Here is a 23,740-nt window from a genome sequence, read left to right on the forward strand (position 1 = left end):
GTCACCCCTTTGGTATCTTTGTATCTTCTATAAGGGACCAACCTGGACAAAAATCAAAACTTTTACCTCAATATTACCTATTTTTCAACAAATCTTAGCAATTCCTGCCAATTGCCATCAATTGTTGGACATTATTGGCAATTGCTGACAATTGGCAGGAATTGCTAGCAATTCCCAGCTTTTGTTAGCAATTTGAAACAATGCTCAAACACAATTGTTGCAAATTGCCGCAATTGGGCACAACTCATCCAACTACCACTTTGGCAATTCTATTCTACTAGACTCACCAATTTTTAGCCCATCAAAAACTCTGCTCAGATATTCAACAAATGCCAACATTTGCCAGCAATGTCCAAGTCTACAACCTAGCCCAGGACCCAACAATATCCAACAATTGCTGACAATTATCCAGGTTCATGAGCAGTGCAGCATAGTGCATCCAAATATGACTTAGAGATAGAGTAGCAAGGTGTAATAATATTGGACAAGATCCAACAAGATCCAAGAAAGGTTGAAGAGCAGATATGACATTGAGATCAGGCAGGATCAAAAGGCAATCATGATTGTGGACAATTGTGGACAATTATCAGCAATGAGATTGAGGACAGATTGCCAGGAATTGTGGGCAATTGTAGGCAATTGACACATCTTGCCAACAGTGCCTGATTGACAACAATTGCTGACAATTGCTGACAAGAGATCACCTGACAATTTTTCACAATTGCCGGCAATTGTGGTGTTTACGTGGTATGTGCCAGCAATTGATACAAAATGTTATATATTGCTGACCAGACCCTAAAAAGTTCGAATTTTGTCCAAGAAAACCCTTCGTAATCTTCCTTAGAATATCAACCTTGCCTTGTATTGGCTACAACGACAACCTCCCTACACTTATCCGAATATGCAGTAGCGTTTCGATGGCATTGACAAATGTAGGATCAAAACCTTCTCCTTTCCTGTGGTTTTCTGTTGCCCTTTTACATTCGTGTCAAGGTCAACGTTACGTATGGAATCCGGAATGATGTCAATTCTGAGTGATAACAGTAGAGACTGTACAAATGATACATGCAAACTGGAGGTATATCCCAAGGCACAAGCCAGAATCGGAAGGCGTATTGCTAAGCGCAATATTAATCAGGAGAGACAATAGAACAAATCGATAGTCCGGCTATAAAAACACTGTTTGACAGCGTTTGCATGCATCGTACATATTAATGACACCACGGACGCGCCAACCCGAGCTGCTGTATGCCTCATCGGTGGTAGGGCGTCTGCGATGGCGCGCCGGGTGGAGCGTGCATTTGTCGAAGTCGAAAATAAGCATCCCACTGGTCTAAGCTGCCGTACATTGCACGTCGCACGTCCACGAGTCAGCGACAGAAACAATCACAAAAACAAAAGGGAAGCTGAACAGCGATCAACGTACCCTAAGGAAGTCGGCACACCATTCCACGTCGCCAACGTGCCGTCGTGAGCCTGCACCGACTCGTCGAAGCCGAGGCGAGGCCGTGAGGCCACCAGAGCCGTAAAATCAGCTTCAATGGGCGCGTGACCCGATAATTGCTGGCTTGCCCCACTCGTAAAAGACTCAGGCAGAGATGTGTCAGGCAAGAACCTTGGGACAAAGCTATACGCGTTTGTCGTCGGCGCCAAGGGGGTTTGTTCTTCAGCGGTCGGGTTTTGGGGAAGATGCGTGTTCCACGCAACGTCAGATGGGGCGTCACTAGCGACCATGGACGGCAAGTCGCTGTACTCGGCATACGCAGCGTTCGCGTTATCAGTACTGTAAGGGGTCCTTTCGCCCATCCTTGGAGGGTCAACCATGGCGGCACGGGGGAGTTCGATGCCGTTCCAGTTTGGCGGTGGTCGCGATTCTTCAGAAGAGGCATAGCCTGTCACATTGAATTTGGCCCTCGTAGAAGCAGAAGTGTAGGCTTCGGGAGAAATGGTCGCCTCTTTGTGAGAAGGTACTGGATCGCCAACGTGAGTTAATGAGGGCGTGTGCTGATTATGATCAGCGCAGTTGACCAACTCGGCCAAAACGTCCCTTCCGGTCATTGTGAGTAACCAACGACGAAGCGAGCGATACTTAGAGAGACTTACCGCATCCTGCCCGCGTCATGCCATCTGTATTTCAACACTTAGCGGTGCACAAGACGATTGCGTGGTAACAAGGGAGCTCACCTCACTTCGGCTTCTTTCAAAATCTGTACACATGTACGCGCAGTGTTCAACTGTGGGATTAAATCCATGGCGGGATCCGCTCGATTCATCCCCAGGATGTTGATAGCCAAAACCACACCAGATACGAATGAAATTGCCTGCGGAGGATCAGAAAATATCCATGAATAGCGATATAATGCTCACCTGTTGCAGTGGGCCTGCAACCCGATGTGTCCTTTGCCGTTCGATCAATATTATACGAACGCTTGACCGTGCGGCATTGATACAGATTGAAAGCGAGGTACTAGCGAGTGGAGACTCAATGCTTCTCGCGCTAATGGATGGTCTGTGCAAGTGAATCTGAGCGGCATGATAGATACAACGAAGAAAAGCAGAGCTGTCGGTGTAGGCGTCATTTCGTGATATGTCCCACTGTACTATTCAAAGAGTGTGATGTCAGCAGACCATATGGAACAGACAATGGAGCTGGCGCACAATGACTGGGAAGAGAATCTACCCAATTGTTAAGATCCGAATCAAACTTTAAGACTACTCGCTGCTCCCAATCAGGTCCATGGAATCCATGTAAAATTTTGGATTTATTGGTCTGATACTATTGTCATAAATTCCAAGCTATCAGTCGCGTCCAATCATGTTTCATAGATACACTGACAATGGTTCGAAGGGTACGAGCGTGTATTTGTGTGAGCCGTAGGGCGAGTGAGAAGGTTGTTACTGTTGACGGCACCCCCGGAGGCTGTTTGAACGCCTTTCTGGGATCTGAATGCACCCAAAACTCGTCGTCGCATTCTGTTGGAAATTCGAGATCATATCTGGCAAAATTTCAGCCAATCAACAAAGAAGTACAACTGACACTCGCTCGCACTCACTCTTCTTCCAGAATCCCACACGGTCGGCCCAAATAAGAGCTCAACGCCACGTCCTCAAACATCAAGACCCTGAAAACTAGTCAGTTCACGGCCAGGACAACGACAACGGTGCTGACCAGAATGCGCGTTTCCAAAGCTCATCTCGCACAGTTGTTTCGGCTCTATATGCCCTTTTCCTATGCGCGCCCACGTCGACTGCGAGATGAAGACCGACGCCGGCAGTCACCCAAGCCGCTTGTGACTGTAAACCGTACAGGTATAGAACAGTAATCTGTGTTGAGCCGAATAAGCGGATTCAACGATCAGGCAACGAGGATACGACATGAACACTGACCGCGTGAATTTGCAAATCGTACAGAGTTGGTATGCTCACCACAGATTTCTGTACCATCTCAACCTGCGAAAACCACTTGTAACCGGCCGAATACCAGTCACTTGCCCTCTCTAGTACAACCCGTGGATCGTCCAGGTATCTGGCACCGACCGCGCAGACCAGCAGTAGAACCTTCCCAAATTGCGCATCGGTTAGATGGTGAGCGTCAGCTATAGATTTCTCGAATGTAGGTCGGTGGAGGAGAGGTAGAAAAGTGTTGATGCGCTGGAAGTATACGTTCACAAGCCTGTGAAGGAGGTCGTCCTCTGGGAAAAGATACGGATAGTGCCTATCGTCGTCCCCGAGATGCTCCCACTAAACCAGTTCCGATGAGTCAAGAAAACATATATAGAGAGAGGACGGGACAAACTGGGTACTGTTTTGGGACTTGAGCGCTAGCGGTTGATGATAAAGGATCCAAGTTATCACGTTCACGCGGCTCGCCCGAAAAACTGGACTTCGCATCGACGGCCCTCTGGAGCAATCGGACATCACTTGATTTCCCCAGCCAGAGAGAGCGAAGAGGATAGAGAGACAGGGCTTCTATTTTTTCCATGATCTGTGGCGACATGCCGTATTCGTATTCGTCGTCGCTGGGGTCGGGATCTCGATCAGCGAATGGCAAGCGATCGGTGGACCGTGGATGATCGAAATTTTGAATTTGCGTTGCCCCCGGAAGCGTCGTCATTGCTAGAGAGATGTTGTGGGTTTCCCTGGAGGTTGTCGCCGTACGGTCATCCAACGCGGCATCGATGTCAGTGTCTGGGAACACCTGCATGTTTGCGTATTCATAAATGCACCAAGTCAACTTCGATGAAGACGTACCTTCTTGAGGAGGCCCTCCATGGACTGTATTCGCGCTACCAAACCATCTACATATCCTTGCATGCCTGCATCTAGACTAAAACGAAGTTTCCCTTTCTTGGGCTCCTTCGCGATTCGACGTTTCTAGATAGTCAGGAATGTCATTCGAGCGCTCAACGTCAGAAACAAAAAGCAAACGGATCGGCATACCCCTACCGAGCCTGACCTCGAACTCGGACAGTGCCAGTATCAGCGACAACTCCGAGCACACTCCAAGTTATGATCCGAGGTCAGAGGTAGAACGCCGAGCTCTGCCAGAAAGAGGTTAGGACGAGTAACTCACCTTGACGTACAGATAAGTGCATTCTGTATTGAAAGAGAGGCAATTGGAGCAGCAGTGGCCTGGCTGTTCCATTCCATCGCCTGAGAAACCATGTCAAGTCAGAAAGCTTCCACCAGAGCAAGCGAATGTCGTCTCTCACAGCGAACTAAATCCGAGATTGACGATTTGCGAGATCGGTGAGATCAGGGCAAGGAGTCAAGACATGTGACAAACCTTTTTTTTTCCTGCATCGGTCACACGCTCTTTGAGTTTGTTGCCTTTTCTTTTTCACGATTCGAGAGATCGGGTCAGATGAATCTTCTGCAGAAGACATAGTTGCTGAATGCTAGAGACAGGAGAATTGACTGGATGATGAGTAGAGACAAGCGGACTGAAGTCACTGTCGTCGATGGCAGTATTAATAGGGAAGTAAATGACAAATCCATGAGACATAAGCACTCCGTACGGGCGATACTGGTGAGCACTTGGGCTCTTCACGGAATGTCTTCGGGCGCCATAGAATTGAAATCTCTACCACGCAACGTCTGAGCAACCCCGAAAGATGAAACATTCGAAGGTTGGCGACATTGATCCTCGGGGGGAACCCTGCATATCCATTGCACGCGTCTTCTGAGCGGGGTCAGAGCAAGTCTTGCGGTGTAAACTCCATCACGTCATACAGTGCTATCAACCATGCATTTATACTATTCTGGACCCACAGAACTTTTGTCTCGTCCGATGCTCCGTCCTGCGATTCAAAAATGTTCATGGATAGCGGATCTCGGGCTTGGCGCACGATGGATGACGTCGCCACTTGGATCGTTGGACAAATGGCGTCGGCACCGCTGCTGGCATTTCCGGAATCCATTGATCTCATTCCAAGGCCGCTCACTTTCACGCGTTCGGCGTTCGGGGAGGGGTCGGTCGATCCTACGGCATCATTCATGTTATTGCGTGATCGGCAAAAATATGAGACAGTAGACGACCCGGCCGACCACCAAAGTTCAACATGTTATGCAGAGGCATGACGTACCACGAAAGGCATCACGATATCGAAGGAGGCGTATGTTCTGTACGATGGAGCCAAACGGGCGTAAGAAAACATCTCAAGTAGAGCAATTGAATAGTTAGAGCCTTACCTGTCATTCGAGGGTTCGAAATCTATTCGAAGTGATGTTCCAGCTCTTGCGTGCTCACAAGTTGAGATCAAAAGCTACGCACACGGGCTGCAAAAGACCTCTCGGTTTGTCAAGGTGTGTCGAAGCGTCATGACAGTGTGTTGATTACTCCGAGCCAGTGTCGTATGCTCCCGGCTCTGGTGAACTTTGCCGAAGTAGAATTTGTTGCACGGGAACCAGCTCCACCCTTCTATCATTGAAATATCCATGTCGAATGAGAATTTGCGTGCAGCGGCATCAGGAAGCTATAGCGATCGGCATAGAGGAAAATCTTCTGGTAACCGTAGAGCGGCGGGAGGAGCAAAGAGGTGTAACCCTAACCCTGACAATAAGTGCTGACTTTGCGAAGTTGACATTTTTACCCCCTTCCTTGTTGCCAACGCTCTATCTCGCCGTTGGGCCAATAATGCTTGTGAAACAGTGAGTTGAAATGTTCTAACTCTCTAGGTCTCTATCGCGAGGACACAGTCTCTCCTGCGGACATTTATGGTTAGTCTGATCATCATTTTAGTTGTCTCCTGGTGCCGTGGCTGTATTCTCCCTACTTCCTCGCCCGAACACCAGCTCTCTGAAATCTCTCGATTCCCCTCCAACTTCCCGGAATCGAGATGCCCCATTAGCACCGGCATGCCAGATTGACGCGGATCTTCGACCACCAGTCCCTTTCCAAATCTATCGCTCGTCCGTGTCGCCCGGCGGCTGGGGACACCGGGATGCGTTTAACCTAAACCGGCATACGAGGGTTTCTCATTTGGACAAATGGATTCCGAAGGAGTCTCCACGGCGGCACCGACGGTGATTTCTTCCACTCGTCGCATTGCACAACGCACTTCCTGCCCACTCATTGCACCTGGATCGTGCTGGGCGTGAGCTTGCGAGCGGACGGACACATTGTCAGCTCCACTCGCCATGCGCTGAAGACGCCTTGACCGTATATTCACAGCGCATACATGGACGGAAGTGACACGATGGGACACAGCGATTGGCCTCGACTGGTCCCGGCCGGGCCCGATCCACGCCCGTCTGTCTCATCGCTCCGCCCTCCGCCGGTGCTCTCGCTCGCTCATCGACGCGGATCCCGCCCTTGCCTGGGCCCGGAACGCGACGCAGCTCGGCGTTCCACGTCGCTCTTCCGGCGCAGATCAACGCCGCTCGAGGCTGCCTCCAACCCGCGGGCTATATATAGAGCAACTCGCGGGCCCATCCCCTCCCTCGTGCCTGTCCACGGCCCCGCATCGACGCTGTGCTCCTCGCTCGTTACCGAAGCCATCCCCATCGCGCGCTCGTTTTCTCCCTGATCATTCTGATCGCGTTGCCCACCGTCTGATCTGCTCTTGTCAACGAAGCAGCCTTTAGCTTTTAGGTGAGGGGTTTTGCAGAGGAACTGGTGAGTGAAAGGCATCTAGTCAGCGGTGCGCACGTATGGCGCTCGCGCCGTGAGTCCGCCGTGAACACCCTTTCGTGTCTGTCCCTCGTGTTCGTCTGCAGACCAGCGACGGCTTGGGCCCCTCTCTTCCTCTCCCTTTTTGCGCAACGACTCTCGATTGAATGATGCCATGCATACTCTTTCATCAGAGGCAACGAGCTCGCGGAGGCTCCGCGCGGAACTCAGCAAAGCAGGATGGGTGCGTGCTTGCGTGGATTCATCATCGATCGTCATTTTGCGATTCTCTTCCTGCATATATGCGTTTTGCACGTCCGATAGAGAGCGGCTGAGGACACCGTGCGGCGCTCGCAATGAATGTGTACGCTTTGCTCTTGTGTTGGTCGCCGTAGTTCCTCGTCTCCCTATCACGACAGCATACACCGCGCTCAACGTCCCCGCTTCCCACTCCCTGCGTGGCTGTCATGCTTTACGCTCTTGAGCGCTCTGCGTCGCTCGCGGACTCGTCGCAACTCACTCGAGGCCAGGTGAGTGGTCCTTCGTTCCGCCCAGCACGCTGTTCCAGGCCAGACTGTCGATAGTGGAGGCGCGTAGCCGCTGATGGCTGTCTGCGTCGCTTTCACTATGAACGCTCGCATGTGATCGCCCATATGCAATGCTCATAGCCTGGCTCAGTGTATCCTTCGGATTGGACGAGTCCAAGCATGCGCGGTGAGCATCTCACGCCTTGACCAAGGAGGGACCGCTCATGGTCGACTTTTGCCGCATGTGACGCTACCGGTATTCGCGGCGCTCGACTATTGCAAGCGAGCAGCTGTAGATCCCGACGCGCCGAAGCAGTCGAAGGTAGCGTGAGCAACAACCTCGCTGACGTCGTGGCTCGTGTGGGAGGCCATGGACCTGATGGCCGTGAATATTTTTGATATACCGTGGCATGGGCAGTGAGATTCAGGTGCGTGGACGTGTACCTTGCTAGCTCGTGCGCCGTCTCTGAGGGAAACGCTCGACAAAGCAGACGGCGAGTGCACCATGAAGTGCATGAACCTCGCTTCCTCGAGGATTCTCCTCCAGCTCCTCGTAAATCTATCCCATACACGTTCAAGAGAAGAAGGCAATCCTACATGCGCTATGCGTACCGCAGCGTTTCTGCCAGCATGGTATAGTCGACTAGAGGTCAAGTGGTATCAGGTGTGATCGTGAGGGCGGGCGCGGGCTTGTCCGGAAAGCCAGTGGCGCGCTGGTCGAGGCATGAGAATCATTAGCCGGTGCCGATTGAGAACGCTCGTACGGGCTGGACACACGTCAGGGGAGGGAAAGGAAATCATGAAAGAAACCTGCCGCGCGAAGATATGTAGCATCGAGCAAAAGCAATTGGGACAGCGACCACGAAACCGTGCGAGCTCAGTTGGATTCTTGATCTGGTTCCCAACGCTCACACGCTGGGAATTGGAGTGCAGATGCAGAGCGGTCACTAGTCCGCGAGGACAAGCGAGGGTGGCAGGCGCGGGTTCTCCGAGCTCGGGCGTTTGAAAGGTGATGCTTTCGGAGGCAGAGGGTGACTTGGACTTGGAGCACAGAAGAGTACGCTCTCCAAGTGTTACATCATTCCCAAACCCCTTTTCCCCCGATATACCGCTGTCTGACGTACGAACATATCTCTGTCAATACATTGCTTGGGCAGGTTTGTTCTCGCTGCGGAGCCCATGGATTGGCAGGCAGCAGTGTCGACAAATACATGTTCAACCTAAACGGTTCCTTTCCCACAATCTGTATTCACGCTCTGTCGTTCGTATAGACTCCACAATGAAGTACTCCTATTCTGCAGACAGAGATAACCAACATAGAGTCCTATAACCCGAAACTGCACCCCCGAGCGATCTACTACAGCCCATAATGAACAAACGGCACCCAGCGTAGAAAGGACCCCTCTTGGAACCGTTTGCGCAGATTAATGACAGCGAGGTGCAGTGCTCGAGCAGCTTGTGTGCAGTCGGGCTGTGATCCATCCTCATGTCCTTGAAACAGGTGGCCATAAAATTCGTCCGCGATCACAGGGCCGTCAGGATCAGCGATAGACCTGTTGAGCACCGAGTGAGTACACATCGAGAGCGAGTGAATTATAAACACAATGCTTCACCACATGGTGCCGACCACTCCGCGGAATCCAGCAAACAGCATCGTGGCGGCAAGATGCATAGCCTCATTGATATGTCTGAGATCTCCCTGCGCAGTCTCGCATGCACTGAGAAAAGCCAGCGAAGCATTCGGGAGAGGCAGCTTCATGATGGTGGCGATATCAAGACGACCATCGTTCAGAAGAAGTGCGCTCTCGAGCGGGTCGCGGTCTTGCACACCGTGACATGCAAAGTGTGCGATCGAAACATGAGGAAGATGTCCAAGAACAGCTTCAACATTTGATGGTGGAGCACCGACAGACCCGAATTTGACGAGACTGGGCGATGGAACATGTCGCTCGATTCGTCTCATTTCTTCTCTGGTGCCGTGTAAAGCATTGTAACCCTCGGTTTCGGGCTGTATGACGACCAGCATCTGTAAAGGATGTCTATTGATTATAGGCGGAGGAACAAGTAGAGATCGCAGAGTAGGAGTATAGGATGAGATCATGTACTCCGATGCATTCTCGAGGTCGCCCATAGTGGTGTGATAGATTCCGGCGGCATGGACAGGGAGAATGGAGAATAACCCAGTTGGGCACCACCATACGCGTGGAAGACCCTCGATTGACTCGCAATCCATTTTCTGATCAAATCATGTCAGCCAACCGATGTCAGACTGTGCAAGCTCGAAACGTACCTTCAGCTTCAAAGTGACGATCACGGGTCGTACCACCGATCTCCATAATATTGCCAGGACGTCGCGTAAGATGTCGGGAGGAGGTCGATTAGGCCGAGATTGAGCGCTTGGCCGTTGTTTGCGATCCTCTTCATCGAGACCACTACGACTGCCTCCCGCTTCTTGCACTAGGGATTTGAGGGAATCTTGAATCGTCTGGGGCAGCCGAGACTTGGATGCGGCAGAATATACGGAGGCGGCAAGAGTAGCGATATCTAGACCAGTCAAGTTGATGGAAAGTGGGACATGCTGGACACCAGTTGGCGTGACTATCAATGCATCGCATGAAGCTAGGTTGGCATTGAGGAGAACGACAGGCCCACGAGCTGCAGCCCTCTTTAACGACTCGATATTCTGCGGAAAAAGGAACTGGTTGAATCCTTCCAGGGCCCGAATTCGCTCCAAGGTCGCCAACCGATCCTCGTGCAGTCGGCGGAATGTTGCGGCCTCAGCTTCCATCGTCACCACACCTCGTGCATCCTCACGGAGAGACATCTGGCTATCGCGGAATGAACTCCATTCGAGAGCTTGCGAAAGATCTTGAAGCTTGTGTGCGAGGTCCGGATGTGCCTGCCAAAGATCATCCAAGGGAGTCCTAAACTGCAAGGCCTGGGACCAAAAAATGGCTCTGCCTTCTTCAAGGAGCTCAACGGCCTGCTCAAGTTGTCCCAACCTGATGGCACATGCCGCGGCATCAGCAGGTAGATGAGGATCGAGTTTGTCAGCGAGGAGTTGAGTGCGAGAACTGATACTTGAGGCGAGCATAGAAACCAGAGGATATAATTGAATGGCCAGCTGATATGCTTCCAATGCAGATGTATGGTTGCGTTCATCTGCACAGCGAGCCCACGTTTGAGCAGCCTTCAAGCGATCCAGTACAGATGCGGTTTCACATCTGACTGCGGTACGAAACAGGTCGACCGCTGTATCCAGGGATCCATTCAAGGATGAATCATTCGAGCTGATTTTCTTGAGGAGGCTGGAAGCTAGGCGGAAGAGGATGAAGCATCTATGAGGATGTGACATAGGAAGACAGTCGAGGGCTTCTGTACGAAGTAAGATTCCTTCATCGAGGTCTGCAATGTGCCGCGTCTGATTGAATCGTGTCATGAGTGCATTTGCGATATTGTGCAAAGCGCCTGAACGAAAGGGATGCGGGGCAGGGCGAAGGATGAGAGATTCTCGGTAAAGCGAGATTGCCTCATCGAGATCTACTGCCTGGCCTGTCTGCTCAACTTTCGTCATTACCGCAATGGCGAGATTGTTCAAAGAGGTTGAACGATCGAGATGCGGGGCAGAGTGGAGGATGAGAGAGTCTCGGTGAAGCGAGATTGCCTCTTCGAGGTCTACCGCTTGTCCTGTCTGCTCAAATCGCGCTATGACTGCGTTACCGAGGTTGTTCAATGACATTGAACGATCGGGATGCGATGGAGGGCGGAGCATTAGAGCATCTCTGTGAAGCGAGATTGCCTCCTCGAGGTCTGTCACCTGTCCTGTCCGCTCAAATCGCATCTTGACTGCGATTCCAAGGTTGTTCAACGACTTGGAACGATCAACATGCGGTGCAGGGCGGAGCATGAGAGAGCCTCTGTAAAGCGAGATTGCCTCATCAAGGTCTACCATCTGTCCTGTCTGCTGAAATCGCACCATGACCGCGCTTCCGAGATTCATCAATGACATTGAACGATCGGGATGTGGGGTTGGACGGAGAGTGAGAGAGTCACGGTGAAGCGAAATTGCCTCCTCAAGGTCTACCGCCCGTCCTATCTGTTGAAACCTTGTCATGACTGCCACTCCGAGATTGTCCAATAACGCTGAACGAACAGGATGCGGTGCAGGGCGGAGCTTGAGAGATTCTCGGTAAAGCGAGATGGCCTCCTCGAGGTCTACCGCCTGTCCTGTTTGCCAGAATCGCGTTATGATCGCATTGGCGAGACCGGCCAAAGACCTTGAACGACCGGGATGCAGGGCAGGGCGGAGGATGAGAGAGTCTCTGTGGAGCGATATTGCCTCCTCGAGGTCTGCCACCTGTCCTGCTCGATGAAATCGCATCAAGACTGCATTTCCGAGGTTGGTCAATGATATTGAACGATTGGGATGTGGGGCTGGGAGGAGCCCGAGAGACTCTCTGTGAAGCGAGATGGACTCCTCGAGGTCTGCCACCTGTCCCGTCTGCTGAAATCTCGTCAGGACAGCCGCTCCGAGATTGTTCAAAGAGTCTGAACGAAGGGGATGCGGGGCAGAGCGGAGCATGAGAGACTCTCTGTGAAGCGAGATGGCCTCCTCGAGGTCTGCCACCTGTCCTGTCTTCTCAAATCGCGTCTTGACTGCGTTCCCGAGATTGTTCAATAACATTGAACGATCGGGGTGCGGTGCAAGGTGGAGCTTGAGAGATTCTCGGTAAAGCGAGATGGCCTCCTCCAGGTCTACCGCTTGTCCTGTCTGCTTAAATCGCGTCAGGACTGCATTGGCGAGATTGTTCAAAGAGGCCGAACGATCGGGATGCGGGGCAGGGCGGAGGATGAGAGAGTCTCGGTGGAGCGATATTGCCTCCTCGAGGTCTGCCACCTGTCCTGCTCGATCAAATCGCGTCTTGACTGCAGACGCGAGATTGTTCAAAGAGTCTGAACGAAGGGGATGCGGGGCAGAGCGGAGCATGAAAGACTCTCTGTGAAGCGAGATGCACTCCTCGAGGTCTGCCACCTGTCCTGTCTGCTCAAATCGCGTCTTGACTGCGTTCCCGAGATTGTTCAATGACACTGAACGAATAGGATGTATGGCAGGGCAGAGGATGAGAGTCTCTCGGTAAAGCGAGATGGCCTCTTCGAGGTCTACCGCCTGGCCACTCTGCTTGAATCGCACCATGAATGCGCTTCCAAGGCTGTTCACATAGGAAGACCGATCGGGATGTGGGGTAGGGAGAAGCATGAGACCCTTTCGACACATTGAATTAGCCTTCTCGAGGTCTCCAGTTTGGGTCGTATGCTTGAATCGCTCCACAAATGAATCGCCGACCTCCCCAAACATGAATGAAACACTTCTGTCCTTGTTCGGTAGAGACTGCATCATGCCTTCCAGTAATACACTGGAACGATCCAGATCAGAACCCTGACCAGTCTGCAGACACCTGAGAGTAACCGCGATAGCGAGGTGTTTGAGTATATGGCAATATGCAGGATTCTGTTCTCGTATCATGCAGGCAGCTGCCTCTAGAAGCAGAGCAGCACGGTCGATGTCTGTCGCGTCCTTCGACGATATGAGTAGCAGGCCAACCCCCACGGCTTGCTGCGCCAAATACAATGCTTCTGCACCCTGGTTATATCGTTCTGAGACCCGAAGACACAGACGCGCTGCCTCGGTGATGAAGTGGGGCTGCCCTGTCGCAAGAAATTTTGTGACCGGACATGCGCAAAGTCTAGATTGAAGTTGTGGTCGATCAGAATAGACAGTAAGCGGGAATTGGAGGCAGTCCCGAAATGTGGACACTGCTTCATCCAAATCCCCAGTCTGTCGACTATGAAACCAGCGTGAAACACGAGCTTCGGCGAGCCCATATATGGCAGCCGCATGTTTGTCATTCAGGCGCCCACGCTGACTGATGACCTGGCGGTAGAGAAGGTTTGCAGATTCGAGGTTCGAGATCGATCCAGACTGACAGAGTTTTGTCAACGAGTCAAGAGCGAGTTCGATTATCGAAGATGCTTTGTCCTTGTTTGGCAGAAGATTGTAGCTCTCGTTGTTACATTCGCCCTGCTGTGCGATGAGTTCTCATTGTCGAGAGATAATAACGTGTATCCACATACTCGTGATTCCTTGTCTTTGGGAACCTCAATCTTTTGATTTGACTGCTGTAGCATCGTACCTTCGGTCACCTTGATATCCATCAGACGTATGACCTCGTCCATATTCGAGACGTCTCCAGTCCAATGGAATTTATCTGATAAAGGAAGAGCAAGATTGTCCAAAGAGTTGGAGTGAAGAGGATAATCCGCAGGACAGAGGTCGAGGGGTTTATGGAGAAGATCCAGAGCAGCCTCTAGTGGTATTACTTGACTCTCTTCCTTGTAGTCCCTGACAATGGGTGCCGCCAGCTGTTCCATCGCATCCAGATCAATCCTTTGATCGTCAGAGAGATCGTCCTCTCCTATCTCCGCGGATTCCTCGAGTCCCTTCAAAATAGCTGTCGGGAAGTGACAAAGAGATGACCGGTACAATACAAGGACGCACAAGGGGCTCTCCCATCATCTGTCATCGTCAAAATTAGCATCAATCATCGCCAGCAAACGAGGAGGCTTACGATATTCCTAATTACAAACTGGTCAGATGAGAGAGTTACGCCGTCCACGCCCGCTAGAGAGTTGGCCATTGGTGGGTTTATGTCGATGGGAGTCAAATTAAAACACGAGGCGATGTACAGCTCATGAACAGGACTGCATGTCTCTCCGGGCCAGTGCTATGATAGAGGTGCTGTATGTATTTGTCAGTGTCTATTCGAATGACAGCGCACAAAGAGAGGATACGCACATGATCGACTGGTCGTACCATATTCGTGAAATTTATTTCCTTGTCTAGCATCGCGTACGCTCTAATTTGGGGTGCGGTTTAGATATGTAGCGTTGAGCAAAAGCAAATGGGATAGTGACCCCAGGAAATCGTGCGAGCTCACCTTGAATCCTTGATCTGGTTCACACCGGGAATTAGAGTGCAAATGCAGAGCGGTCGCTAGTCCGTGAGGCCAAGCGAAGGCTGGGTAGGCGGTGGAAATGCACCCGCGCTACGAGTTCTCTGTCAAATACAGCTGTCGCCCGATTCACCGGGTGGGGACTGCGGAGGATGCTGTCCACTTGGCAAGGGCATGTGAGCACAGGTCATTTGAACAATGGTCACTGCTTTCGGAGGCAAAGGATGAGTTTGACCCTAACCCCGCCGTCAAGTGCCTTGCTGCTGCCTCCGCTTTGTCGTCACGACGTCAAGACGCCCACATTAACGGGCTATCGACTCTCTTGTCTTATTGCCTGCTCTTCGAACCTCGAGCCAGTCCGACTAAACCGCACGACCGAGGCCAAGCCTCCTTGAAGAAGACTCCAGAGAGTTTGGTTCCCACCGGGCGTCTCCTACTCACTCACTCCTGCTTGTGTTCAGAGCACCTGCAACCATGCTCTGTTCTTCTCTGAATCCCTTTTGATCTATCTTTGAACAAAAAATCTTGCGAGGCAAGGGGTGCTCTGCAGGGTGCGATGTCTTAAAGGACATTGCTTCAACGAGGAATGCGGAAGGACCTTGGGGAGAGCTGGAAAGGCAGAATGATCTCAGTGTAGGGTTTAATTGACTGGTACGCCTTGATACTGGCCTCGCATACCCTCCAAGATCTCCGACCTCGTTATTCTCAAGTGTGCATCTCCCCATTGCGTATGCGGCCCCATCCTGCCGCCCATCACTGCGTCTTTCCTCCCTTCTCCAGGACGCTGGATCCACTCCCCGCCGATGCGGAGCCTGCGAATCAGAGCAGCGCGGATCCTCGCCCTCTGTTCTTCCCCGCAACGTGATCGCACCAGATCCGCCCATCGACAGACTCGGCGATTGGCAACGCCGACATCTCGCTCGATCCGGCTCGTTAAGGCCTGGGTTAGCGCGGATCCCCTCTGCGATCCTCTGCGGTCGTGCTGCTCCCCGCGAGATCCCATCTCCTGGCACTTGTCTTCGCCACCGACACTGCCCTTCGCTAGCACTCCTTTCGCAGCACTTCGGCCGAGGCGTGCAAGAGCAGGCGGTGGGCGGTACTCGACGCCGCGCATCGATGCCATGCGACAGGTCGTACTTCATACGTTTTATTTGCTTACACGTAGAAGGCTCTACATCACCTCGCCATCCTCCCTCTTCTCTATCCTCCTGCTGATTCGCAGCGTGCCCGCATGATCGGCGCGTACACTTGTCTTTTCAGCAAGACCATCATCATTTCCCTCGTCCTTCTGCCCTCCTGCTTTCGTGTGACACTAGAAAAGACCGATCTTCTGCCCGATCAACACTGTGCTCGTTCGAGCTCGCCGAGCATCCGCGGCTTCGCACGTGCGCCGTCCACTGGCAGCCGTCAGTGATCGCGTCGAGTCGACGACAGCACCCTTCACTTTCTGTGCGACAGCGCTGGGCCGACGATCGCGCATACATTCACCTCGACGTCGCCGGTCGGGGCCGTACAGAGTCTGGTACGTGCAAAATACTATACATCCCTCGGCATGTATGCTGATTTTCATTCCGTTGCTGTATGCGTCTCCTCTCTCGCCTCTGCTAGAGCAGGTGGCTGGCAGACGCATCCAACGAGCGTCGCGCAAATTTCTTTTTCTATCTGCTGAGATCCGTAGTGCGCGCGCGTTGAACCACACCCACACCCATTCCACCCTGATAAACCAGCTTCTGACCTACTTGCATACCCTTTTCCTTGTCACCAGCACGAATCTCTTCGCAACGGAGCGTGAGGAAGTCTAAGATGGCATGCAGAAGTGTCGACTCAGACAAGCACAACCCTACATGAGTTCTTGCACGCTGTTGTTACTCGCGACCCTTGGTCCGTATAACGCAGCAGGATCCAGGCCTCGTATAATCGAGCAGCATTCTCATTCGCAACACAAGTATACTGCATCGGGTCTTCAGCTCAGGATCTCGACGTAGGCGAACCCCACCTGTCCGCACGTATGCATGTGGTGCATTTCTATACGAGAGCATATGCATAGTACATAATCGAACGGGGCGAGGCACTGTGAGACAAACAAAAAGAGTGACGCGTCAATGAAACACATGAACAGGAACAATCTTGTCCGGCAGCGATAGGACTATTGAAAGCAGAACACAGTACGGATATGGCAAGAAATGAGAGCAGGGGTCGAGAAACAGAGGAATTAACATGATGAAATACGGAATGTGCATTCTAAAGACAAACAGGGATGACCAGCGTACCCTACCACCCTCGTTTCCACCCTCACATTGAATAATCACAACCCGAAATGAACGAACGGAACCCATCGCAAAAAAGACTTGTCGCCAAGATTTTCACGCAACTTCTTCACCGCGAGGTGCAGCGCTCGAGCGGCTTGCGTAGTGTCGGGATGTGAGCCGTCTTGATGACCTTCAAAAAGGTGACTGTAAAATTCGTCGGCAATCACGGGGCCGTCAGGATCAGACATGGACCTAGTGGATTCCGAGTGAGATGGATATCATGGTCGGATGAAAGATTAAAGAATTACCACATAGTACCAACCACTCCGCGGAATCCAGAGAATAGCATCGTCCCCGCAAGATGTGTCGCTTCATCGGCAAGTTTCAGGTCTCCTTTGGCAGTCTGGCATGCACTGAGGAAAGCCAAGGAAGCGTTCGGGAGAGCCATTTCCATGATTTTAGAGATCTTCAAAGGACCGTCGTGGAGAATCAGCGCGCTCTCGAGCGGATCGGAGGGATCTTGGACACCATGGCATGCAAAGTGTGCTATGGAGATATTCAGAAGGGAGGACAGAACCTCGGATGCCGATGAAGAACACTGCTTGATGAGGCTCGACGCCGGTACGCGTGCCTCGATCTTATCCATTTCAATTTGGGCGTTATACAGCGGCGCTTGCCTCGGGGCATTGGGTTGTGTGACCGCCAACATTCTGAATGGATTTGCGCTTGTAGTGGGTGGAGAAACAAGCAAGGCGTTGAGCGTCGGTGTGTAAGATGACACCATGTATTCTGATGCGTTCTTGAGATCTCCTAGATCTGGGTCATAAATTCCAGCTGCATGGATCGGGAGGAACGCGAATGGGCCAGTTGGGCACCACCAAACTCGCGGCGGTGACTCTGATCTCTGCACAGGTTATAGGTTAGCCGTGTCTCAACAGTGCGGCGGAGGAGATTAGCTTACCTCGAGCTTCAATCCGCAGACCACTGGTTTGACGACGAATGTCCATAGTGTCACCAGCACCCTATTGATAATGTCGTCTGGACTCAAATGAGTTGTTCGACGAGGCTTTCCACCCTTATTCCAGTGACGGTCTTGTTCGGATAGAGCAATGTCACGAGCCTTCAGTGCATTTTGATGAAGTGTGTCTAGGGTACCCAGGAGATCTTGCGGAAACGAATTCGATAATGCGTGCGGAGCCCTCAGTATGGAGTTGGCAAGAACGATAGCATCCGAGGGAGATCGATCATCAGTGGAAAGCGGAATGTGCTGAATGCCAGCTGACGTGACTATCAATGCATCGCATGATGATCTGGCAGTATTGAGAAGAACGACTGGTCCATGAGATGCAGCTCGCTTCAATAATGCAAATTTCTTCGGACGCATGAACTCCTCGAATCCCGAAAGAGCCCGGATGTCTTCGAGTCTCGCTAACCAATCCTCGTGCAGTCGACGGAATGCCGCAGCCTCAGCCTCCATAGTCATTACGCCTCGTGCATTGTCCTGTATAGTCATTGGAGTGGGTTGAAGTGAGCGTCGCTCCAGAGCCTGAGATGTATCTTGGAATCGTTGCGCGAGGTCAGGATGTGCCGGCCGAAGATCATCCAAGGGAGTCCTGAGCTTCAAGGCCTGCGACCAAAAAACAGCTCTCCCCTCTTCAAGGAGTTCAACAGCCTGCTCGAGATGGCCCATCCGGATAGCACACGCCGCTGCATCATTGGGGAGATGGGAATCTAGTTTTTCGGCGAGGAGTTGAGTGCGAGAACTGACACTTGAGACGAGCATGGAAACAAGAGGATATAATTGAATGGCCGCCTGATATGCTTCCAATGCAGATGCGTGGTTGAGTTTATCTGCATGGCGCGCCCACAGTTGAGCGGCCTTCAAGCGATCCAGTACAGATGCGGTTTCACATCTGACTGCGGTACGAAACAGGTTGATAGCGGCGTTCAGGGAGTCATTGGAAGAAGAATCATTTGAGCTGATTTTCTTGAGGAGACTGAGGGCCAGATGGTAAAGAGTGGCACATCTAGCAGGGTGTGATTCAGGAAGACAGTCGAGGGCTTCTCTAAAAAGGAAGATCGCATCATCGAGATCTACCGCCTGTCTTGTCTGCTCAAATCGCATCGAGACTGCAGACGCGAGATTGTTCAGAGAGCCTGAACGATGGGGATGCGGGGCAGGGAGGAGCATGAGAGAGTCTCTGTGAAGCGAGATGGCCTCCTCCAGGTCTACCGCTTGTCCTGTCTGCTCAAATCGCGTCATGACTGCATTGGCGAGATTGTTCAAAGAGGTTGAACGAAGGGGATGCGGGGCAGGGCGGAGCATGAGAGAGTCTCTGTGAAGCGAGATGGCCTCCTCGAGGTCTACCGCTTGTCCTGTCTGCTCAAATCGCATCGAGACTGCAGACGCGAGATTGTTCAAAGAGGTTGAACGAAGGGGATGCGGGGCAGGGCGGAGCATGAGAGAGTCTCTGTAAAGCGAGATGGCCTCCCCGAGGTCTATCGCTTGTCCTGTCTGCTTAAATCGCGTCAGGACTGCATTGGCGAGATTGTTCAAAGAGGCTGAACGATGGGGATGCGGGGCAGGGTGGAGCATGAGAGAGTCTCTGTAAAGCGAGATGGCCTCCTCCAGGTCTACCGCTTGTCCTGTCTGCTCAAATCGCATCGAGACTGCAGACGCGAGATTGTTCAAAGAGGTTGAACGAAGGGGATGCGGGGCAGGGTGGAGCATGAGAGAGTCTCTGTAAAGCGAGATGGCCTCCTCCAGGTCTACCGCTTGTCCTGTCTGCTCAAATCGCATCGAGACTGCAGACGCGAGATTGTTCAAAGAGGTTGAACGAAGGGGATGCGGGGCAGGGTGGAGCATGAGAGAGTCTCTGTGAAGCGAGATGGCCTCCTCGAGGTCTACCGCTTGTCCTGTCTGCTCAAATCGCGTCAGGACTGCACCAGCGAGATTGCTCAAAGAGGCTGAACGATCGGGATGCGGGGAAGGGCGGAGCATGAGAGAGTCTCTGTAAAGCAAGATGGCCTCCTCGAGGTCTACCGCTTGTCCTGTCTGCTCAAATCGCGTCTTGAGTGCACCAGCGAGATTGTTCAGAGAGCCTGAACGATGGGGATGCGGGGCAGGGTGGAGCATGAGAGACTGCCTGTGAAGCGAGATGGCCTCCTCGAGGTCTACCGCTTGTCCTGTCTGCTCAAATCGCGTCATGACTGCATTGGCGAGATTGTTCAAAGAGGTTGAACGAAGGGGATGCGGGGCAGGGCGGAGCATGAGAGAGTCTCTGTGAAGCGAGATGGCCTCCTCGAGGTCTACCGCTTGTCCTGTCTGCTCAAATCGCGTCCAGACTGCATTGGCGAGATTGTTCAAAGAGGCTGAACGATGGGGATGCGGGGCAGGGCGGAGCATGAGAGAGTCTCTGTAAAGCGAGATGGCCTCCCCGAGGTCTATCGCTTGTCCTGTCTGCTCAAATCGCGTCAGGACTGCATTGGCGAGATTGTTCAGAGAGCCTGAACGATGGGGATGCGGGGCAGGGTGGAGCATGAGAGAGTCTCTGTAAAGCGAGATGGCCTCCTCCAGGTCTACCGCTTGTCCTGTCTGCTCAAATCGCGTCTTGAGTGCACCAGCGAGATTGTTCAGAGAGCCTGAACGATGGGGATGCGGGGCAGGGTGGAGCATGAGAGACTGTCTGTGAAGCGAGATGGCCTCCTCGAGGTCTACCGCTTGTCCTGTCTGCTCAAATCGCGTCAGGACTGCACCAGCGAGATTGTTCAAAGAGGTTGAACGATCGGGATGCGGGGCAGGGCGGAGCATGAGAGAGTCTCTGTAAAGCGAGATGGCCTCCTCGAGGTCTACCGCTTGTCCTGTCTGCTCAAATCGCGTCAGGACTGCACCAGCGAGATTGTTCAAAGAGGTTGAACGATCGGGATGCGGGGCAGGGCGGAGAATAAGAGACTGTCTGTGAAGCGAGATGGCCTCCTCGAGGTCTACCGCTTGTCCTGTCTGCTCAAATCGCGTCAGGACTGCATTGGCGAGATTGTTCAAATAGGATGGACGATCGGGATGCGGGGCAGGGCGGAGCATGAGAGAGTCTCTGTGAAGCGAGATGGCCTCCTCGAGGTCTACCGCTTGTCCTGTCTGCTCAAATCGCGTCCAGACTGCATTGGCGAGATTGTTCAAAGAGGTTGAACGATCGGGATGCGGGGCAGGGCGGAGCATGAGAGACTCTCTGTAAAGCGAGATGGCCTCCTCGAGGTCTACCGCTTGTCCTGTCTGCTCAAATCGCGTCCAGACTGCATTGGCGAGATTGTTCAAAGAGGTTGAACGATCGGGATGCGGGGAAGGGCGGAGCATGAGAGAGTCTCTGTGAAGCGAGATGGCCTCCTCGAGGTCTATCGCTTGTCCTGTCTGCTTAAATCGCGTCAGGACTGCACCAGCGAGATTGTTCAGAGAGCCTGAACGATGGGGATGCGGGGCAGGGTGGAGCATGAGAGACTGTCTGTGAAGCGAGATGGCCTCCTCGAGGTCTACCGCTTGTCCTGTCCGCTCAAATCGCGTCAGGACTGCAGACGCGAGATTGTTCAAAGAGGTCGAACGAAGGGCATGCGGGAAGGGGAGAAGCGTGAGGCCCTTTCGATACATTGAAATCGCCTGCTCGAGGTCTCCAGCTCTCTGAGACGTGTCCACGAATCGTTCCAAGAGACCACTGGCGACCGCTCCCAAAATAGCCGAAACATGTTCGTCAGTGGTCGAGACGAGTGGCATCATCTCTTCCAGCAATGCGACAGCACGATCCAGATCCATGCTCTGACTAGTCTGCCGGAACCTGAGGATAAACATGCTAGCCAAAAATTTGAGAATTTCGCAACGCGCAGGATGCTGTTCCGCTATCATGCAAACGGCCTCCTCAAAAATCAGGGCAGCACAGTCGAGGTCTGTGATGTCCCCAGACGACACGTATTGCTGGTAGAGCTCCGTAGCCTGCTGCGCCAAATACAATGCTTCCATATCCTGATTATGTCGAGATTCCTGAAAACGCAGACGCACTGCCTCAGCGATGAGGTTGGGCTGCCCAGTCACAAGAAACATTGTCACCAGACACGCACAGAGCCTGGAACGCAGCTGTGGTCTATTAGGATACGCAGCAGGCGGGAGTCGGATGCAGTCCCGTAATATGGACACCGCTTCATCCAGATCCTCGGATTGTTGGCTGTGAAACCATCGCAAGACGCGAGCGTCTGCAAGTCCATACATGGCAGCTACTTGTTTGCCACCTGTATGTCCACACCTACTGGCGACCTGGCGGTAGAGAAGGATTGCAGTGTCGAGGCTCGAGATCGGTTCAGACTGACAAAAGGTTGTCAATGAGTCAAGAGCGAACTCTGTCATTGAGGAGGCTTCGTCCTCGTTTGGAAGGGCATCGTAGCTCTCCTTGTCAAATTCGTCCTGCAGTGAAATGAGTTAAAATTTTGGAGAACGATGGTATACATTGACATACTCGTAGTCTCTTTTCTTCCGAGACCTCGATTTCGGGTTGCGCTCGAGCCGATTGTTGTGGAAGCGTGCCTTCGCTCAGCTTGGAGTGCATCAGGAGCATGGCCTCGTTCAAAGACGAGTTGTCTCCTGTCCAATGGAACTTAACGAGCAAAGCTAGAGCAAGATTGTCCGAAGAGTTCGAGTGAAGGGGGTGATCCGCAGGACGGAGGCCAAGAGATTCCCGGAGAAGATACAGAGGTGTCTCCAGCGATGACAACTGGCTCTCTTCCTTGAACTCCCTGACAATGGATGCTGCAAGCTCTTCCATCTCGTCGGAATCCAATCCTTCATCACCAAACAGATCGTCGTCTCCGATCTCAACAAATCGTTCCTCGCGCTCCTACGAGAGAGCTGTCAGAAATAGACAAAGAGACGTCCCATACATGATATCGGCACGTACAAGGGGCTCTGCCATGATCTGTTGTCATCAAAGTCAGCATCCGTCATCGAGAGTAACCGAGCAGACCTACAATATCTCTATTTCCAGACTGATCAGATGGAGGGGTCGGGCCGTCGACATTCATTAGATCAACCTGCGGGTCGTCGCTCATAATGATTATTGAAGAAGGTGGAATGCAGTTGAGTGAAGGTGTAAAGAGTGCTAGCGTGGAGAAGTATCCTGGCGGTCTTATATGAAGACAAGAGAACTCACTGAAAACATGAGGTGCGCACAGCTTATGCCCAAGCCTGTACGATCTCGTTCGAGCCAATTCTATGACATCTGATGAGCAACCAAATACGGGTGCAGCATGTCTTTGACAGCGTCTCTTTCATGAACGTCAGCGCGGAAAGAGATATGATGCACATCATGAAGTGGTCATGCCAGTATTCGGTAGATTTCTTTCCATGTCCACAGTTGCATACGCACCAAAGTGAGGTGCAGTGTCCTCAGAAAACAAATACGACATTTCCCTCGATGCCTTTGCACAGCGGTCGAAAGAAGTTCATGCCACGGATATATGACCCTTTTGGTGGGTAGCGCTTTCTCGATCGTTTCCGAGTGCTCTCTTGGGTCCCAATACCTAATTGTATTATGATTCCAATCAAAGAATCTCCAAATGAACCTGAGCATCGACTGGTACATCGCATTGTAATCACTGATAAAACTGTATACCGAACTCGTGAGCTTCTGACTTTCCAATCGGAACTCTAGAAGAATGATATCCGCCTTGAAGTGATAACATGGACCACAGCTAGGTCACAGCAGAGACGGTAGAGCATCTAGAGAATGGGTCTGGGCACAGGTGAGGCTGAAGGTGATGTTCGTATCGGAGTCGATAACGAGCGCTAGATATCTTGCGGTGTAAGTG

General features: G+C 52.2%; 7 protein-coding genes across 7 annotated transcripts; 3 read left to right on the forward strand and 4 right to left on the reverse strand.

Annotated features, from left to right (window-relative positions):
* Nucleotides 1-1,002: 1,002 nt before the first annotated feature.
* HETIRDRAFT_477710 (uncharacterized protein) lies at nt 1,003-4,886 on the reverse strand (the record flags this gene model as incomplete). The annotated part of the gene is made up of 14 exons (XM_009550390.1): nt 1,003-1,333; nt 1,427-2,047; nt 2,104-2,127; nt 2,185-2,321; nt 2,368-2,600; nt 2,659-2,776; nt 2,837-2,996; nt 3,054-3,122; nt 3,170-3,324; nt 3,388-3,741; nt 3,797-4,198; nt 4,252-4,374; nt 4,574-4,653; nt 4,787-4,886. 14 exons carry the CDS (start codon nt 4,884-4,886, stop codon nt 1,135-1,137), a joined length of 2,775 nt encoding a protein of 924 aa, XP_009548685.1. The 3' UTR covers nt 1,003-1,134.
* A 1,812-nt stretch (nt 4,887-6,698) lies between these two features.
* Nucleotides 6,699-7,028, forward strand: HETIRDRAFT_103331 (uncharacterized protein; the record flags this gene model as incomplete). The annotated part of the gene is made up of 1 exon (XM_009550391.1): nt 6,699-7,028. The coding sequence occupies one exon, from the start codon at nt 6,699-6,701 to the stop codon at nt 7,026-7,028; it is 330 nt and encodes a 109-aa protein (XP_009548686.1).
* Nucleotides 7,029-7,578: 550 nt separating this feature from the next.
* On the forward strand, nt 7,579-7,969 carry HETIRDRAFT_322244 (uncharacterized protein; the record flags this gene model as incomplete). Its single annotated transcript, XM_009550392.1, has 2 exons — nt 7,579-7,641; nt 7,790-7,969. The coding sequence occupies 2 exons, from the start codon at nt 7,579-7,581 to the stop codon at nt 7,967-7,969; spliced, it is 243 nt and encodes an 80-aa protein (XP_009548687.1).
* HETIRDRAFT_410586 (uncharacterized protein) lies at nt 7,783-8,798 on the forward strand. Its single transcript, XM_009550393.1, has 2 exons — nt 7,783-8,066; nt 8,130-8,798. Exon 2 carries the CDS (start codon nt 8,144-8,146, stop codon nt 8,306-8,308), a length of 165 nt encoding a protein of 54 aa, XP_009548688.1. The 5' UTR covers nt 7,783-8,066; nt 8,130-8,143; the 3' UTR covers nt 8,309-8,798.
* Nucleotides 8,799-8,902: 104 nt separating this feature from the next.
* On the reverse strand, nt 8,903-13,687 carry HETIRDRAFT_35279 (uncharacterized protein). The gene is made up of 6 exons (XM_009549611.1): nt 13,241-13,687; nt 12,728-12,961; nt 11,486-12,682; nt 9,929-10,828; nt 9,252-9,859; nt 8,903-9,191 (listed from the first exon to the last, which is right to left on the reverse strand). Exons 2-6 carry the CDS (start codon nt 12,911-12,913, stop codon nt 8,996-8,998), a joined length of 3,087 nt encoding a protein of 1,028 aa, XP_009547906.1. The 5' UTR covers nt 12,914-12,961; nt 13,241-13,687; the 3' UTR covers nt 8,903-8,995.
* A 1,268-nt stretch (nt 13,688-14,955) lies between these two features.
* HETIRDRAFT_435264 (uncharacterized protein) lies at nt 14,956-16,454 on the reverse strand. The gene has a single exon (XM_009550394.1). It carries the CDS (start codon nt 15,788-15,790, stop codon nt 15,086-15,088), a length of 705 nt encoding a protein of 234 aa, XP_009548689.1. The 5' UTR covers nt 15,791-16,454; the 3' UTR covers nt 14,956-15,085.
* A 499-nt stretch (nt 16,455-16,953) lies between these two features.
* Nucleotides 16,954-22,025, reverse strand: HETIRDRAFT_477720 (uncharacterized protein; the record flags this gene model as incomplete). Its single annotated transcript, XM_009550395.1, has 4 exons — nt 20,041-22,025; nt 17,859-19,503; nt 17,206-17,801; nt 16,954-17,149 (listed from the first exon to the last, which is right to left on the reverse strand). Exons 1-4 carry the CDS (start codon nt 21,981-21,983, stop codon nt 16,954-16,956), a joined length of 4,380 nt encoding a protein of 1,459 aa, XP_009548690.1. The 5' UTR covers nt 21,984-22,025.
* Between the last annotated feature and the right edge of the window lie 1,715 nt (nt 22,026-23,740).

This window comes from Heterobasidion irregulare (genome assembly GCF_000320585.1).
Source record: "Heterobasidion irregulare TC 32-1 unplaced genomic scaffold scaffold_07, whole genome shotgun sequence".
NCBI classification, from domain to species: domain Eukaryota; kingdom Fungi; phylum Basidiomycota; class Agaricomycetes; order Russulales; family Bondarzewiaceae; genus Heterobasidion; species Heterobasidion irregulare.

Bases quoted from the DNA above. Each gene is read 5' to 3' on its own strand.
- HETIRDRAFT_410586 (XM_009550393.1), top strand. From the start codon at position 8,144: ATGAAGTGCATGAACCTCGCTTCCTCGAGGATTCTCCTCCAGCTCCTC.
- HETIRDRAFT_35279 (XM_009549611.1), bottom strand. From the start codon at position 12,913: ATGTGTCGAAAGGGTCTCATGCTTCTCCCTACCCCACATCCCGATCGG. The intron at 9,860-9,928 runs GTACGTTTCGAG...ATGGATTGCGAG, and splicing joins TCGTCACTTTGAAGCTGAAG to TCAATCGAGGGTCTTCCACG. The intron at 9,192-9,251 runs GTGAAGCATTGT...GGTGCTCAACAG, and splicing joins GGAGTGGTCGGCACCATGTG to GTCTATCGCTGATCCTGACG.
- HETIRDRAFT_435264 (XM_009550394.1), bottom strand. From the start codon at position 15,790: ATGAAGTACGACCTGTCGCATGGCATCGATGCGCGGCGTCGAGTACCG.